General features: G+C 39.3%; 2 protein-coding genes across 2 annotated transcripts in view; one reads left to right on the forward strand and one right to left on the reverse strand.

Moving 5' to 3' along the window:
- Nucleotides 1–12,646, forward strand: LOC111322224 (translin-associated factor X-interacting protein 1). Its single transcript, XM_022925297.2, has 19 exons — nt 1–291; nt 1,408–1,546; nt 2,387–2,608; nt 3,491–3,625; nt 4,086–4,155; nt 4,823–4,880; nt 5,528–5,564; nt 5,885–5,940; nt 6,385–6,504; nt 7,065–7,176; nt 7,783–7,844; nt 8,783–8,872; nt 9,242–9,419; nt 9,698–9,826; nt 10,019–10,189; nt 10,533–10,622; nt 10,714–10,857; nt 11,733–11,839; nt 12,101–12,646. The coding sequence occupies exons 1-19, from the start codon at nt 158–160 to the stop codon at nt 12,300–12,302; spliced, it is 2,256 nt and encodes a 751-aa protein (XP_022781032.2). The 5' UTR covers nt 1–157; the 3' UTR covers nt 12,303–12,646.
- Nucleotides 12,315–19,126, reverse strand: part of LOC111322223 (ranBP-type and C3HC4-type zinc finger-containing protein 1) — a 19,944-nt gene continuing 13,132 nt past the window's right edge. The window contains exons 7-11 of the mRNA XM_022925296.2: nt 16,656–16,837; nt 15,834–15,945; nt 15,250–15,528; nt 14,405–14,548; nt 12,315–13,842 (exon numbers count right to left, since the gene is read on the reverse strand). Coding sequence (XP_022781031.2) covers nt 13,762–13,842; nt 14,405–14,548; nt 15,250–15,528; nt 15,834–15,945; nt 16,656–16,837 — 798 coding nt within the window. The 3' untranslated portion in view covers nt 12,315–13,761. The remainder of the gene's footprint in view (nt 13,843–14,404; nt 14,549–15,249; nt 15,529–15,833; nt 15,946–16,655; nt 16,838–19,126) is intronic.

Consider the following 19,126-nt stretch of genomic DNA (forward strand, 5'->3'; position numbering starts at 1 on the left):
TCAAGAGAATTACGAACGAGATCATGGCCGGGAGTGAACGGGTTAAACTATAGTACTCGTGAATTTGTCAAAGGAGACTTAGAAGACTCTCCAAAGAGATTGGGTACAACGAACACGGACGAACGCGTGGACATGAGAGGCTTGGGAATCAGTTTTCATGGTCACAATGGTTACCAAGTCAACAACACAAAATGGCCGCAGAGATTGCAGTGTAGATCTTATGCAGAAAAATGAACCAAATGTTGTAGGAAGCAGCACCATGTCTCACACAAAACTACCTCCTCTCCCACCGTAAGTATTTATTGTTATCTATTTTCAAGATTAATAATGCAATTTGGTCCTCCTTATCTTTATAAAATGGAAGGAGGAAAGCGAAGGTTGCGATCGCAAGCTGAAATAATTTAGAGTACTGAGGCTTTCTGAGTCTAGACGTACAGTTCATAGTTAACCTGGCAAGAAATCCGACTTAAACAGCGTTTGCAATCTTCTTGCCATTGCTCCCTGTATGTGTCAACATTTGATCCCACATGATCGCGATGTATTATCACCACGCTGTTTTTATAGCTTTTATTTTCTGTGTACGTTTCCTCAAAGAGCCTACGTTGAAATGCAATGCCAAACGCACATACGTACACGAAGATAACTTGGTTTTCTCAACTGATTGGCCACCGTAATGAGTTTCTTAAGTTGAATTTTGGAGTGTTAGCCCTTCTTCAGTGCGAAACAGCTTTCAAATTTAGTTGGAATTTTACAGGATCTTCGTAGGTTAGGAGTTGACGCTAAGTACAACGCATATACATACTTTAAGGATCTTACATAAGATTCTTTTATGCAAATACACACAGCTGTAAGACTAACTGTTTGTACATGTGTTATTGACCAAGCGTGAGGTCTGAAGATAACTGGATATTGGCCAAGTTCTTTTTTAGCATTTTTATTGACCGAGACCAAGACGAGGTCCATAAAAACGGAAAAAAAAAAAAAGACAACGAGGTTAATATCCAGCCATCTTGACCAAACAACCTTGTTCAATAAAGGATTTATCATATAGCAAAAATATTTCGCTTTAATAAGACTCAAGAATGACTTGACTTAATTTCGAGGGCTGGGAAAGATAGCCAACTGCATTTGTTGCACAATAAACCCATGTGATTTCTCTGATTATACATTTTAAATACCTGTAGAACAAGAGAGTGTGTGTTTTATCTATTATCCTAATTAGGGTCCTAAAATAGGTTTTTCTTTAAGAGTATTTTTGTCCTAGACAGGGTTGAAGGATTTCAAACTCTAGGTGGCACCCTATACCCAAACATGGTTCAAGTACCCCCCACCTGGTGGGGGGGGGGGGGCTGGCTAAAGCATTAATGAATTGTTTCAGACTTGTATTTTGAATTTTTCTCTCCAAAGCTCCCTAACAACATATCCTCAACCCAATACAAACAACAAAGCTGTAAAACAGTACACTGGGCTGAGCGGATCAAGTTACAGCCTGACTGGCCAATCTGGTAGTCAAAAGTTTGCTCTCCCTTCAGCGGCTATACTGCAGGTACTTGTTATATCCCTATTTATTAGGATCTATTAGTTTATGAATTCCTTTTGATACTTGATAATTGTCTGTCTACTGGATAAAACTATTATTATACACTTGTATTAGGGGTTAAAGTTTTGGAAAAAAAACTGTGGTGCTGCATTTGTGGGGGTATTAAAAGATAATTTGGTTTAATAAACTGAGTTTATAATGTAAATTTGCCACTGTAAAGAGTTAACATGTACTATATTAGGCTGACATTTTGAGTATTAGCTTCTTATCCTTGGATTTGCCCTGATGATGGGCTAATGGTCAAAACATCATTTTTATAATCTCTTTACGGTGGCCAATTCACATTATAAACTCAGGTGATAAAAACCAAATTCTATTTTAGTTACCTCCATTCGTCATAGGTAAAATGAGAATCTTGATTCAAATCATGATCCTCTAAACTTTAAATTTATGAGCATTGAGGATAAAGGGTGGAGTTTTTTTTTTTTTTACATTACCAAAATGCAGATTTTTAATTATCATATATGTTGAATCTTAAACTGTATTATATAGATTCTATTAGTGTATTAATAAATGTTTTTCTGTGGAATAAATTTTTGCTTTTGTGGAATGAGAAAGTGACTAATGTTGAACAAAATGAGTGTATTTAGGATTTTAAATATGACTGTAGCAGACAATGTTAAAAATTCATTAGAGTGGGATTGTATTACAATTGTATTGCACAGTCAGCATTAAATTGTTATTTATTCACGTAAAAGCAGACTGACTGTAAATGATAACCTACTCATCTTACATTATGCCTCTAGTTGTGCTGTTGCTTCTAAATATTGTCTTTTTGTTTTTAAGCCCTACATTGACACCCGGACGGGTACCTTGGACACATGGCCAGCACATGCTCTTGGTCCCAGTGCCCCGGATCTCAACCCAGGGGCTGCCAAACAAAGTAATGAATTCATGCCAAAGGGAGTGCACAAGCCAAGGTTCCTGGAACAATTAGAGGCTTTCTTACAAAAGGAATTGCGCTCTTTAGATTGTGCAGAAATGGTTCCAAGTGAGAAAAGATTACAGGTGTGTTTTGTATTGAAAATACAGTCATTCACTTATGTACATTTTAATTTAACATCCTTGACAGAAGAACTTAAGATTGGTGTGTCTGCTGGCTCAGATCAACTTTAAGTAAAGCAAAACTTCTTTGTCTGGGTCACATGGGTCTTTCATCAATCATTTATCCATGATTTCTGAAAATCCAAGAAAAAGCCAATAGACAAAAAAAAATTTTAATAGATAAATGAAATGTGACAAATTTGTCAATTACTAGGAAAAAACTGGCTTGGTCTTAGTAGTTATTATGTAATGTTTTTTCTATCATTTGATTCAAGTACTTTTTTTTCTTAACCTCCAGCACCCCACCCCCAAAGATCTTAATAGTAATTCTCTTTACTGTCTGTCAAACAATTCTTATGATGTTAGTTTTTGAGAGTTTGGTATTGGATCAGCTAATAATTCCCTAATTGAATAAGTGTTTTCTTTATTCTGATCTCTAATCTACTTGACATTGTTTTGATACAATAATTTTGTAAGAAGAAATTCTTTCTTGGTCAATCTTGGGAAAGATGGTTCATGGAGATAACTCTCTGACACTACTGGATATTGTGTGTCTGACTGTGAACATATAATTATGCACATGCAAGGCTTGACACTAACTTTTCAATTTACTAGCCAAGTGGCTAGTGACATCTTAGATGTTACGACAATTTCAGTTTGTTTACTAGCCAAACTAGCGAGTGGAAATAAAAAAACCACCAGCCAAAACTGAATTTCTACTGGTCTGTGGCTAGTTGGCTACAATTAGTTTTGAGCCCTGACACGTCTTTTTATCATTCGGAGTGAAGATGATAACATTCATGATGATGATAACTGTTTTAAATTATTTGTTAAATTTTCTCTCAGGCCTTTAGGGAGGTGTTTGAATATTTAATAGAAGACTTTAAAACTTACAAGCCTCTGCTATCAGCGATAAAACATGAATATGAGATGATGCTGGTACATCAGAGAGAGAAGATCAGGGAACTGGAACCTTTAAAGGTACTGCCAATTCTGAATTTAATATAATTGCAGGTTATTTTGAATTATGGTTATTTTTTTGTTTTAATTGATCATATGATTGCCTGACTTGGTTACTTTTTTTTAATATTTTCTTCAAAAGTAGCCATACCTTAGCACACCATGTAATATCCGCTTGGATGTTTCTGAAATTTTCCATTCTAGTTGCATTCAGTTTTTGTGTTCCACACTTGTATTTATTTGGGAAGCACTCTCAATTGGTGCACACAAGGCTACAGTATTTGTTGTGCCACTGTATTTACACGTACATTCATATATCCCTTCCCCACACAGATTTGATTAAATCTCTCAGTCCATATCTTTTAAGCTGTGAGATTTACAACTTTCTTGGATGGAGCTTTAAACCTGACGTGTATAATTATATTTTTGGCAGAAAGAAAAATCTATCATCACTTGCATGTTTCTTTGTCCTCTTTCTCAGAGCATGCTGGTCACAGTATCTGAGCAATGTGAAAAGAAACTGTTAGCTGTCAAGCAAGAGGAGAAATCAGGTGATTTTACACTTACTTGTATCTGTTCCACTTGTCTAGTACCTTAATGAAAATTTGCACCAAATGGAGCCTCAAAAAGCGCATTGACTACTTCTGTCTGACTCAATTAGCAATTTGTCAAATGCAAATCACAGCTGCTGTTTTATTCTGATTGTCACTGGTGAACTATTCTACTCTGACATGGGCACCTACACTTTGGAATTACCTAAATCTAATCTAAATCTAAATATCGTTATGTCGGCAAAATCGTTTAGGACATCACGCCAACTCTAAGATAATAATAAGTGAAGCTATACTAAATATACAACACTATTAAAAACTATTGAAAATGATTTAAAACTTTTTAAAACTACCGATAAAATAAATTTAAGTTAGTTTGCTTTTAAAAATACGGAGGGATTGGCTGGAAACAGTTTCTTTTGGAAGTTTGTTCCATTCAGCTATTGTCCTGGGAAAAAAAATAAAATCTAAAAATTATATCTTTATGTCCTTTCGGTACAATAAATTTAAAATCGTGGCTTCCTCGGGTTCTCCTTTCTTTGTTTGTTATCAAATAATCCCCCCAATCCCCATCTAGGAGGCCGTGGCACATCTTGTACATAGTACATCTTGTACCTTGTACTCTGGAATGTTTATCTGTTGTAAGTTTTTTTTTTTACTTATCTAGATATGTTGGAGATGAAGAAGGAGAATCAAAGACTTCAAAATATAATATCAAGGCTAAGGTACTTTCAATTATTAAAGGAGTATGATTAAAGCACTGTCACAGCACACTGTAGGTGCACTCTGCATGCCAGGGCTCGACACTAACGGTCAATCAGCTTCGGACTGGTAGAAATTCAGTTTTGGCGAGTGGTTTTCGATTTCCACCAGCCAGTTTGGCTAGTAAACAAACTGAAATTGTTGTAACATCTAAGTTGTCACCAGCCACTTGGCTAGTGAGTTGAAAAGTTAGTGTCAAGCCCTTTGTGTATAATCTTGTTACAAATTTTTTCGTTATTGGACGGAACACATGACATGAATAAAGAAAAGTGAAACACTTGAAGAATCTGATCAAAACGCTTCAGACCCGGTTTTTCATTTGAATGGCATACTAGAAGCATTGTTTATGCTTTTGGGGACATATCTGGGAATTTATAAGATAAATTTTCTCACCTGCATGCCGTAGTTGATCAAAGTTATTTAGATTTCTTTTCATTTTACATGTACCTTTAAAAGGGGATTCAAACAAACCAAACAATTACGCAAACTTAGCAAATACCATCATAATTGCTTCGATTGCAGTTAATCTATGTACTGGTGTATATTAAACTCTGTTTCTGTCCAGTTTTTTTTTCTGAGGTTTTGATAAATTTTTGCCTTATTGTGTTAGGGAGGAAAAAGTATCGCTCCAAGTTCAAGTAGAGAAGGTAATGATTTACGTGGAGGGGAAATGTCATGAGAAAGAGATCCAATTGAACAAGTCCTGACTCGCTGAGGCGAGTCTTTTTATCCTCTTTGTCTTTTGATTGGACACGAGACACTGCACTTAGCCTAACGAAGCTGCGTTATGATTAACACATTCGACATTCCCACACCACGCGACTATTTCGTTTGATTTCAACCTAAAGTGGTACTTGTGCGCGAGCCGTTAATCACCATACAACAAAGTTACGACAGTTTACATGTACGTTGTTTTGTGACAAAGGCGTACAGAACTCACCTCTTTGTTTTATTCTTCACTTTGCAGCTCCAAGAAGAACTTGCTGCCGAGTACCTGAGATATAGGAATGAGTGCGATGCCAGGTATTTCATTTTAATCCAGGATTGTAATTCAGGATTGCTTTGCTTTTACTTTACTTTGCTCTGTCATTGGTCTTAAAAGCTTGCGCCACACTCTCAGATACCAAACAAAAACCAACTGCGTCTTAGTCACTCGTGTTTTCCCGCGCTTCAGGCGGCCTGCTTGTTTCACTCTGAATTCTCATTGGCTCCTTGTAATATTTTCCTTTGTCGTGATTGGTGGTTGTTAATTCTTTCTAACCAATCAGATGCAAAACTAAAATCAACTACGTCTTGATCACTCATGTTTTCCTGCGCTTCAAGCCGGCTTGTTTCACACTTGAGTTCTCATTTGCCACCTGTAATATTTTCCTTTGTTGTGATTGGTTGTTTTTACTCTTTAGTTTTGGTTTTATGTACTGTTTAATAACAGTGTACATGGACATGACCTCCTTTTGTGTTTGGTAGGAAAATGTTGATAGCGGACATAAACGAACTAAAATATCAACAGGAGGATGCCAGAAAACCAAACACTGAAGAAGAAGGTGAAGGAAAAGAGGATGTCACCTTCCTAAAACTGGCTCTAAAGTGAGTTTAATTTTAGACTAGAAGCAGTCTCTTTTTTTTGAGAAAGTCCGACGCACCTGTAAAAATAATAATAATAAAAAAAAACATGCGAAAAAGAAATGATGTTAGTGCGCTGTGCGGAACTCTGGTATTGAGGCGCACTAACATCAAAACATTTTTTCGCTAATTTTCTTTGACTCCCGCGACAGACTTCACACATTAATAAGGAGGGATTGTTCGTTGTCTAGTTTAATTTAAAAGGTGAACACCTGTTAAAGGTGACTCTCTCCAGTTGAATTGCCAGATTTTCATATTTTTTTTCTAATTTTCCTGGCCGTAATAAAACACTAAGATAGGCTGTGTGAATGTTAGAAGTCAACGTTGCACAATAATTGCTTGGTATTTCATTGCTGCAAAATCAAGACAAACAACAACAATTTAAAATGTATCTCTTTTTTTTTCTAATCAATGGTTGAAAAATCTCTTCCGACTCGATTTTTGTATGGTTGCAATCCGTGTGATGTACTGTAAGGAAGTCTTCTTATTGTATTGATGAGTTTTTTTTTTTGTTTTTGTGACAGGAAAGCGCGCGAAGACCTGGACGCCAAGAATAGAAAACTGGCGGAAATGGAGGCAGATTATGGTGATGTTGTACCAAGAAGAGATTTTGAAAGACTTGAAGCTCAGTTTAATGTAAGAAATACTAAAATAAGCTGCGAATTTTAGAAATTTCAAATATTGACGAATTACCAACTTGCCCAAGTTTGTGCACATTTTATAACGCTTCATCTGTTCCCCTTTTAGGGATCGGTAATTATCTATTTAGCATTTATTAATTATTTATTAATCGCGGGGGGTGGCGGGTGGGGGTTGGTTCGGAGGATTTTCGTTGTTGAATAAAAATTTTTGCTTGATCCCTCTTTGAGGGTCGATAGCATTATTCTAATGGTCTCCCTGATTGGCAGTCAATTTTATACAGCCCCTCCTTTAAACTCGTTTAGCGGCTACAGTTAGCCCCCCTTTTCCTCCTAAAAACCATGTGATGCCCCCCTCAAAAAAGTCCTGACTTCCCACCCCCTCCCCCCGGTAATAAACAATGACTGATCCTTCGGGAATACTCCGTGCGGATTTGGTGTTTGGGTTGACTTTCTGACTTTTCCAAAATTTGTTTGTAAATTTTTTTCATGTGAATGGCACTTACTACTAGTAAAAAGCAGTGCAGTCATCACGTTAAAATAATTTAACTCAGGTGAGCTTAAGCACTTATTTCATACCTGATGCGCTTTGTGCCACTTACAGAAATTGCAAAAAGATATGGAGACATTCACGGTGGATAATCAAAAACTGATGCAAGAACACAAGTGAGTATATGAGGATACCCCATCCCTCTTATTCCGTGCAGCTGCTCAGTTTGCCTCGAGATTGGAAGAAAAATAAGGAGTGTTATTACAGTGTTTTCTTCATTCTCCTTCTATGCCTTCTCATGTGCATGGCCTGAAATGTCCCACACCAGCAAAGCAGACTGGGTCGAGCACATGAGACTCAAGGCTTGCTGGTACACACCTGCTAATTTTTCTTGGTGACTTCTCCTCCATCACGCTTATAATCTGCTCTTGTCCCGTCAGTCCACAGCCATTTTTAGAGCTAAGCGAGGGAGCGCGAGACAAGTGCATAAGAACGAGCGCGGAGCGAGACAAATGAGATAAAAGTATTTTCTCTTCCCCAACCTTTACTCCTAGGCTACCGCGTTCCACAAATTCCTCGCGGCTCTCGTTTCGCTCGCGCACTGAACAACCGCCTCCCGGCTAGCTCAATTGGTTAGAGCGCCGGATTGTGTTGTGCGGGAGGTCGAGGGTTCGAGCCCCGGCCGGACCGATACTCATGGTCTTAAAATAAGTGAGGAGAATTTGCTACCTTTCTATAATCAAGAAATGGATAGATATTCTAGTCTTCTCGGATAAGGACGAATAAACCGTAGGCCCCGTCTCCTGCAGGGTTAGGGGTAGGAGACGTTAATTTCCCACGCACGAGAATACTGTGTTGTGGAAGTCCTCCCTTGGGGTGTGATGGGTGAGAATTGGCCCTGAAAAGCCCCCGTGGGGAGTGGTCAACTAACGTCTGTCTGTCTGTCTGTCTGTCTGTCTGTCTGTCTGTCTGTCTGTCTGTATGTATGCATGTATGTATGTATGTATGTAACAACGATCTTAGAGGAAATGGAGGGTCTGATCAGACTGCCTGTTTCTAACTTCTTCCATATTGTGGTACAGACAGTTTCTGATTGTATTCTTTTTTTCTACAGCGCAATTCTTGAAGTACACAAGAAAGTTGTTGATCAAAGAGACCAGTACGCACACGACGCTGAACAGATGAGGAGAAGCGCTACTCCAAGGTAACCGCTATATATTTGTACAAATGAGTAAAGGCTGATAGTTTCTAAAGAAACTGTTTGGGACTGCGTCGGTGGGGGTAACGAAATAATTTGGATATATCAACAAAGTTGAAATGGTAAATTGGCCACCGTAACGATTACAAAAGCTGAAGGAGCGAAGGGCTAACGCTCGAAACGTCAGCTTTTGTAATCGTTACGGTGGCCAATTTACCATTTCAACTTTGTTGATATATCCAAATTATATATTTGTACATGCTATCTCTACTTCAGTAACCATAATAATGTTTTCATGCCGCCTTGCCAAACCCTCTAAACTGTCTGGTAAGTCGAGTCCACTCAACTCGCTTTCTCCATGATTAATGTTTGCAGACCTCACTGGGAGAAATGTGGTCAGTATATTGAAGGTGGAATAGATCGCTGGAACGAGTTGTCACAGGACAGGAGTAGTGATGAGCTTGTGGATATTTTACTAGCAGAAATGACAGGACAAGATATTGCTATTATACAGGCTGGAGTGAACACGGGTGCAGAATACTTCACTGGACAGGTAATCTAAAATAAGACCTGTGTAATATAAAGCTGCTCTCTATAGAGCATCGAATAGAATTTGCGGTTGTGATTGGTCCGGAAGAGTTGCACCACCCTCTCAACCAATGAGGTGCTTCAGACAGTTACTTTGCTTCTTGTACTATTTCCCATCGTTCTGTTCGGTCTTTCTTCACTCAGGACTGGTAAACTGCTGTGGACGCGCTATTTTTTTTCACTCGCCGCAAACGTACACGTTTTTGCAGAGAGAATAGTTTTGAATGTTCTTTCTCTTAATAGGGTACAGGTCCTGAAGTGCCCAAGTTCCTACGTTTTGAGGGACAAGTTCGTAACAGACGGCTAGGAAAGAGAGATACGTCATTGCTTATTAAGGACATCTGGCAAGAAAAGGCTGCCCATGATGCCGAGGTAAACTTGACCGAGCCTTTTCTTACAACAGAAAAAATGGAAAAAAAGGAACACGTTTTGAGATAAAAAAAAAATCAAAGTGGAATTTTTTACACAATTTCAGCTTACTGAGGAACTGAATTTATCGAGTGTGAGTCATGAAATGTTTGCATGTGTCAACCATTTAATTTTCCTTCCCTCGTCGTCATTTAGAAACCGGATGGAGAACGCGATGACTTGGGCGAATTCTTTTACCAGTATCTCCAAAGACGATTTGGTGTCGAGAACATGATCATAGAATGGGGATACAATCTGTACGATGCATGTGGACGGTACTCACACGATCCCAGAATAGGACTGTTCTTTGGCATTCTGCAGAAAGAGGTGTGATTGCCCCTTAACACTTTACAGCCCTGGCACTTGTATACTTATTCTCCATACCGTTTTCTAAGGTGCAACCAAGAAGAATTTGTTTTAGAGATCAAGAGCTTTTTTATGTGGTGGTCATTTACTCTATTCTCGTGATCTTATTGTGTAATTCAGGGGTGATATTGTATGGAGAATGGAGAAATGAGATGCTAGTCGGTCACTCCTTGGGTCGAAAGGATTAATATTAAAAAGGGCGCCAATTCGAAGCCCTCAAGGAGTCAAATGTGAACTCTAGTAAAAGTCATGGCAAATTAGAAATGTGATAAAAATAAACTTATATCCGCTTCTTACTTCCCAGGTCGACGAAGCTGTTCATCACGATCAGTTAGTAATGTTAGAGAAACTTTACAATGCTTTGACTAAAGTTGATCTGGCAGCAGGAAACCAGGCAAGTTCTTGTGTTTTTTGCCTACTGCACACTTGATTTAGTTAAATATTGAGGTTTGAGTTTCTTACTGAGCAATATTGTTCTCTCCTAGGGCACGCTATCCCGCGCAGACCTGGAACAATGCTTGCGGTCGTTTTTCCCTTTGAAAGACGATGAATCAGTTGAAGCGTTAATGAAAGCTTGCGAACAAGAAGCACCGGGAGAGAGTGTACAATATAAAAATCTGTTTACTGAGGTGAGAGTAACAGGGCAGAACTCTAAGCTATGAGATCTAGAGGGTGTTTTCTGTTAAATTCTATCAGTGGACTTCAATTAACCCATACATTTTACAACCTCAAAGTTAGGGTTGGACACTTCAGTTAGGGTTGGACCCTCACTTCATTTTGAGTGACCCTCAAAATGCACTCGCCCGGACCAGTTTTCACTCGCCCAAAATTTTACCCCCCCCCCCCACCCCCGCGTCTTTCCAACCATTTTAGTCATCTTTTATTTTTACTACTGAATGACCATTGAAATTTAATTCAAGTAGATTTTTTTTCGATGAATCTTCGTGAAATCCCTGCAGTTTGCGAGCAAACGTGTCTGTTCTTCTCAGGAGCGCTCTTTATTTTATGCGCCATATTTACCTGATCACCGATGGCTCGATAGTGACCAGCAGTATTACTTTGTACAAGTACATGTGTTAGGTAATTGTCATTAGAGGGAAGCTATATTGTTTAGCCGAGTGTAGTACGTCACTTGCCTTTCGGAATACGAAACTTTGTAAAATAGAAATGGTAAGTTTATGTTTTGGAATTTTCTTGCCAAAATGGAGTGTAAAAACATTTTTTACTTTGCTAGTTGAGTAATTTCTTGGTGACGAAAATTGCACTCGCCAAACGGGCGAGTGATCGAGAATTTGCACTCGCCCGACACTTTTCACACTCGCCTGGGCGAGCGGGCGAGTGCTAATGTCCGACACTGAAGCCTTAAAGAAAGAGGCTTGAACCTCTCGGAGAGATCTGGGGGGCTCATGACCGATACATACAATTACAATTATCTCCTTTGCGGTCCAATTTTGAGAAAGGAACGTATGAAAACGATTTTTTCTGTTTATCTTTGCCCAAAAAGGACGAGGAAGGGCGGTCTGGTCCATTTGTTGACAAGATCAGAGAACAGGAAAAGCTTGAAAAGACCATGTATATAAAGGATATCGAAAATGCTCTAAATGGCAGCGGGTGAGTCATAGCTATAAACGTTAATATTATTTCTTCTCTTGGATACAAACTCACAGTCCGAGACTTGGGTTAGATATTAGATTTCTTACTTCACTGCGAAGGTATGGACCCCAGTTAAAGCAGATGCAATATTCCAACGCTCTATTACTAAGCTACAGAGAAGAATTGTAAATTTTGAGTTCCCTCGGTTGCTGCATAAAAATAGTTACGACTGTGGGACAATAAAATTCAAACTTTTGTTTTGTCGTTAATCGTTCACAGTGAAGTTTCTGTTGAGGATGTCCGCCGAGCCATTCAGTCCGTTGACCCAGAGGCACCGACTGAGATGATTGATAAATACCTGGGGCGAGCGTTCAACGTCTCCTCTGAGCAGCTGGAGGCTGGCACCAAGATTGAAACAATGCTGTTATTCAAGAGACTACAAAGTGGTAGCGTTAGGAGACTGGGTGCCAAACCGAAATAAACAGACGCAGAATAACTTTTTATCGAAAGTCTTTTACAACCTTTAATTTCAATACGGCTCTAATTTTATTACGATCCAAACTTTTCGTTTAAGAAAATTTTGAAAAGCTATTCCGTGCACCGGAGCGGTAGGGAAAAAAAAAAAAACGTAAATTCATTTGTTGGAGGTGTTATTTAATTAAGTGGCTGATTAGCCTGAGTCCAAAACCTATTTTTTTGGCTTTAAATGTGTAAAATAAAAGGTGTAGATCTAGTATTTAATCAAACCAAATAGCGTCAAAATACTAGTGCTGCGAAAAATGTGGTTGTTCATCGTGGTTATAAATGATACTTTTGTATGTTTAACCGTTTGTCTAACGTTTGAAAAGTTGAAGCGTGAAACTATGAACAAGGAAGTGGAAACATGTTGAAAGAAGTTGAAAGACGACAAAACGCTTTGATCTGCTTTCGAAAGCCTAGCCTGCTTTCGTACCCAGACCTTCAACGGCCAAGCGGTTGTAAGTAACATTACACGGTAGAATCCAGGTACGAACGCACGTTTCTCCGCCCGCGGAAAGATTTAAGACGAATCGGGAGAGGTTTGCCGGGGGATCTGGCACTAATTATCAGTGCAAGACCCCTTTCCAGACCCTTCTCTGGCTCACCTTACCTAAGACGTCATACTCAGTTCCCCGCAAGAGAAGAAACGCCTGTGCCACAGTGCTGATAATGAGGGCCTGCTTGCAAGCTATATTGCTAGCCCGACGGTCCAATTGATAATCGCCCTCGACATTCATTTTAACTGATGTAAGACTTGAGTCTTTCTTGGTTTACAGCGAGAAGCTGTTCTCGAATGTCCTAAGGCTTAGCGGAAAAACTCACCAAAATATTAAAAATTTGACAATTCTTTTTTTAATTTCATATCTATTTCCCTCGATACGGTAAATATAAATTACGAGGGTTTTGCTGTCTGCAACGAACCGCTGTTACGAGGTTCAGCGTTTCTAACTGCTTATTGAAATAACGGTTACAACTGGTTTACTGATGCCACAAAAGCACAACTGCGAGCAGCATACGCACAAGTTGTAACGTTGATCATCTTTAGTGCTTTTTGTTCCACAAAATCTCAACAAAAGGCACTCCTGTGTATGTCGCTTCCATTTATGCTTGTGTCGTAGAGATCCATCCATAAAACACGCAACAGCTAAAATTTTCTTGAAATTTCTACAACGTTTGAAGTAATGAAGAGAATTTCTTTTGAATTCAAAAAGTTTCCTCATTAAAGATTGTCATCATCATCTTATTTCTTACATCTAAATAACATCGAAATATATATATAGTTCGGGCTCCCTCTGGCGATAAATCAAATTACTAATTTTTCAACTCTGAATAGTGCATTTCTGATGTTCTGATTGGTCCACTCGACACAGGTTATCAGCTCATATTCCGAGTCACCTTATATGGAAATGCATGCGCATCTATTAGTGACAGTTTCGGCATTTAGGATGGCACTTCTTGCCGCCCACACGACATCTGCAGCCTCCTGAGTTGTCTCCAGTGCCCTAAATACAAGCAAAATAATCAGTCTCAGTCTAAACGTGAGCAGAACTGGAAATTTAGGTGCATTGTCCTTCGTTCAAGTACACTGAGCATTCCCGGTTGCATCCCAACGCCCTGCCCTCCACTCTCAAGCTATAGCCTTCAGGTACAAATGTGAATTGAAAGCTGATTCTTGTTTTTCTTATCCTGTTCAGAATCCCAAGCATACTAAGACTCGTGAAAGGAAGAATGAACACGAAAAAGCCTCGCGCTGTAGGCACCAGAAACTGCCAGCACTGCGAGTTCCTTTCCTCTGTTTATAACAAAAAGAAAAATTATCTTTGGTAACGATGACGTCTTCTACCTTCTTTCTTGTAAGAACAATTAGACCACCCAAAGCACTGAAGTAATGGAAAGCATCGAAGATTTTGGCCCGTGGTTTTGTACACCCACCCCTGAAGAGGCGTGGAACTCGTGCAGCTCATAGCTGTATGACACTTTCCACCATCGATCTTTTTCTGTACAACAGAATCGCAAGCAATCGGACGACTAAAGCGGGAAGCACTAGCCCTGTCTACAACTTACCCCAGGTCCCCATCTCGGTCCTCTGGTGGCCCAGCATATCTCCGTTCTACACATACTGCACCTCATCCAATCACAGCCGTCTTTCTTAACTAAAATAATCTGACACGTAGGACAATGCATTGCCTCTCCACCTTTAACCATACCCTGAGAAAAAAAGCATTCACCAAATTGTTACCACAATGAGTTTACTAATTGCAAGAATAATACGTGAGAATGTCAATTTTTATTTATCGAAAAAATCGCGGACGATCGGGAATTCCACTGTTTCCAAACCGACCCTATTTTTTGCCAATAAATTGGGAAATATAAAGATATCATGTCCTAGATTGTTCTAGAACGGGACCAACTTGCGAATCAACGATTTAATGGTATCCTCGATAATCTAGATAAAAGTTTTTTCTATGTTGAACGATCGTCGACCATCGCATTAATCAGGGGAATGGCGAGGAAAAATGAAACTCTTCCGATGATCTTCAAGCTTTTGCTCCTTACTTTCCTTTGGCGATATGGGACGTCTACGAATTCAAGCATTCAGAACATCATAAAATTTCGAACTGTCGAGAAACTGTTAATTTCCCGAGTAAGTGGGATTCTCCCCTTTCCACTTCATGATCTCCACTGTTTGGTAAGCACCATACGCCAAACGGCGAAGTTCGGAATCGTGCGATCTTTATCCGGCACTCTAACGATTTCAACGATAAGCTCGGTAGCTCGCCGCTGTCCAGGAGAAGAGTCCACAGTTTAAGAACGAACACCGAACCTGAGAAGGAGCCTGGTACAGCGAGCGAAGATAGAGAGCAGCTGGGAAGAAATGTGAAAGCAGCTCACCATTCTCATTATTTTACCTCAAGAAACTGTTGCGTTTTCCTCGCCGCTTCATCATTATTTGCCCTTCTCTTGAGATCATCTTGATATTCCTTGCAGTTCATGTTGGCGTGAATCACTTTGCACGTCAAACAGTTCGGTTGATTACACACCGGACAGTGGAAAGTATTGACATTGTCCTCGTACACACACCACCCCTGACAATTTGGAGTTTTACAATGGAAGCTGTTAGGGGCTTGACTTTCCGCAGTGGCGAGGCTACGGTTTAAGAACTTGTTGAAATCTTCTGGCGAGAGAAGCTATACAAACAAATAAAAGAATAGAAAAACAATTTACCGATTATCTCATACTCCAAGATTGAAATCGAAAATATTTCGATGCATCGCTCTCAAGCCAAAAATAGCGCAAAGCCTCAAAAAGTCTTCTTGGAGTTTTTTGTGTTACTGGGAAAAGGGAAAACAATAACTGTTTTTCTGAACAAACTTCCAACTAGTCGCTTAACAATAAGACAAACGAGGATGTGTATCTTTTCTTTTGGTAATTAAGCTGCATTCAGTGTCTTTAGACCAATTTAATACGAGAAAATGTTCAAAATGTGACTCACTGCTTTGATTTCTTGGCCCGTAATGGTTGCGTGACACGCATAGTTATCATCCTGGTGAGGACACTGAACTTCTGGGTCTGTCGCGTGACGAATGTGCTCACTAAGACAATCCCTTTGAGAGAACAGGGCAAAAGCAATGATCAGATTTAGTAAAGAGGATCTAACAAAGAGCTACGCGCTGTAATTGGCACTAATTGAAAAGGAAACGATTGGATTGGTTGGCTAGTCGTTTAACTCAAGATATTTTGAGCTTCGTCATCTCTTGGTGAGGCATAGTACCATGATCCAACTAAGACAGAAGCATTATTTCACCTGTTTAATCAAAACTGTAACAAAATGCTTGAAAGTGATTGGTTATCAGTAGGAGAATAGTGTATGCCTCATAAAACTGCGGTCAAACGTCTACGCATCTGCGAACGTTGTCATGGCTAGGCAGCGATGTTTGAAAACCGATTGACTTATTAGACAGAACACAAAACAAAATGGTAAATCAACAGGATACCCGTAATAAATAAGCTTTGCGTTTGAAAAGTCTCGAGCTTTCCATGTCCTTTTTCGTTTCCTTTTAAAATAACTCTATGAACCTTCCAATGTTTTCCGCATCTTGCATGACAGCGGTTGTTTAGTGTGTTACCATGAAATTCTGCGCGGAAAATTTGCACGCAGCTGACCAAAATTGGTCCCTTACGCATGTTCGACACTAGACCACTGGGTTATGCGCCATGCTTGTCATTAGACAGTGCAAGAAGACAGTCGTTTAATTGTAATGTTAATCGTTAAAAATAAATGTGCTCTTTTTGGTAAGTGCCTTTTCACCTTTACCTGCAAAACCTGTGTAAACATTCCCTAAGCACAACTCCCTCTCCAGGGTCCACTGGCACAAAGCATATGCCACAATCAAACTCCTCCTGGTTAGGTATAAGACTTTGCTGAGCGGTCTGTAGGAGTGTAGTAAAGTTCCGCTCTCTTGCCATCTCTTCTTCTTCTTGTCGCGTCCGTTCAGCCTGAGAAGATGAAAATAAAGAAAACAAATAACTACTATGATGGGCGTGAACTATCGCCAGACTATCTTATCATTACGCACATCCTAGTGTAAACGGCAAATTTGCTGCACCGTGTAGCAACCTTTAAGAGCTCATGTCTCGCAACGTCTTCGATGCAGCAAGCTTTGCTGAGATGAGTCAATTTCTGTTTTGGTAATTGATTGAGTTGATTAGGTGACCCGTTCAAACTGCGAAACTCGAGAATTATTTCAAAAAAGAATAAACACGAAGAATGAAAATACTGAAATGACTGCAAAGGCATGCTCTTGTGAATAGTGGGGTTCGTAACAAGATTATTCCGCAAGACTTGAAGTCCAAGAGATATGTGTTACTTACAGACCTATATTTCGTGGCATCCAGAGTTTTTTCCCCCATTGAACTGTCTTTTAGGCAGCGAATAAAACTGACTGAATTGAGATCCATGAGCTTTAGGAAAATTTCTATCATTGTCGGTTGTCACAATAACCGCGGAAATTCTCGCGCGCTCATTGGTCGAGAGCAATTGTCAATAAGGTTGGAGGTCCTAAAAATGACGTATCACGACAGGTAATGCTCAGTAACTGTCCGAGTAAAATTTCTTCGCGTGGAAACATTTGCAAATATCAGAAATATGAACAGCGAAGAGTTTCCCAATTTCAAGACGGGGATACCCGCAGAAATTTTTAAAGAATTGGTCGAAACGGACGAAAACGTGGAAGAAGACAAACAAGAAAAAAATAAAAATTCTCCGTTCGCAACGTGCGTGCGTGATTTTCCGAAAACTTAACCGCATAGGCAGGCTTAATATAATCAAAATTTCATTGTAAAAAACAAATTGACGGCAGTTTGTTAAATCGCCATGGTTTTTCTTCACTTCACTCCGTGATTGGTTTACAACAAAACAGTCGCGCCACCTTCCCAGTCAATCACGTTAAGAAACTAAACTAATCTTGAATTGACGTAAGTGACTTAATTTCGTGGGGAACTAAACCGGTGATCCTTCTCATCCGATTGGCCCTCAACGGTGCGATTTATTCACTAATCGCAATATTTTTTGCTCTAACTCTCAGCAAATGAGAAAACACCACTAACGCAAAACAACCAATTAGATTAGCTTTCTTTCTAGTGACCCATCGAATTACAGGAAAATAAAATGAAAGCGGATAAAGCAGCCACTGTGTAGCAAATTTTAAAACTTCGTCTACGTATTAAATCCATTTTTGGTATTTGGGCGGTTGCATTTTGCGACTTCAAAATGGACGCAATAAGTAGAAATTGAGTTTCGCGTCGTGCACCACGCGTATGATTTCAGACCTAATAATATACATGAGAAAATTTCTCAGTTCTGATTGGTTAAGATGAATGCAGTTTTCAGTTAATTCAGTGCAGAAGAGAGTTAAATTCAGTGCAGAAGATGGTTAATTCAGTGCAAAGAAAGAAACAAACCGGACATTCTGATTGGTCAGAATGATTGGTCAATGTCAATGTGAAGGTCAAGGTCAAGGTCAAGGTCAATGTCACGGTCAATGTCACTTGCAGGGTTTGAATAAATTATTTTTGCACGTGATGCGCGCGCTTTTCTTCTGCGTAGTTATGAGAGGCTACCTCGTATTTTTTCATGTATTTAACAATTATTCCACGAGCGCGCGTTGGATATGAGATGATAGATAGCCAACGAGGCGCTACGCGCCTCGTTGGCTATAATCATCTCATATCCAACACGCGCTCGTGGAATAATTGTTTTATTAAAAACGCCCCCAAGAAATTATTTTGTAAGAAGAAACTGGATTTTTTAGCTCCCTTTTGATTTTAAGCTGATGCGTACGCTTACCATATTTGTAGATTATGGTATATTGGTTGATATACCATAATGGCTAAGCCAATAAAAAGTCTTGAATTACATTATCCAATGATCCAGTTTTTAATAAATTATTAATAGATAATCACATGATTTTCTCGTGCAATTTGGAATAAATAAGTACTTGTTATTTTTTCAAAGACCACAAATTGCACTCGCCCTACGGGCTCATGCAATTTTGTTAATCTTTGAAAAAATTTACTCGTGCTTATTTATTCCAAATTGCACTCGAAATCATGTGATTACCTATACAAACCGCACCCCACTCAGCACAATTACCATAATGATGCCATAAAAGGCCGTGCTTTGTGGTTAACTCAGTCAACTGTAATACAACTACCACCTTGTGAATAAATCTCATAGTGAGACGTCACGCAGCCCTCCAAAAAGAGCGTTGACTACCATTTATGGTG

The sequence above is a fragment of the Stylophora pistillata genome, chromosome 3, assembly GCF_964205215.1.
Source record: "Stylophora pistillata chromosome 3, jaStyPist1.2, whole genome shotgun sequence".
NCBI classification, from domain to species: Eukaryota; Metazoa; Cnidaria; class Anthozoa; order Scleractinia; family Pocilloporidae; genus Stylophora; species Stylophora pistillata.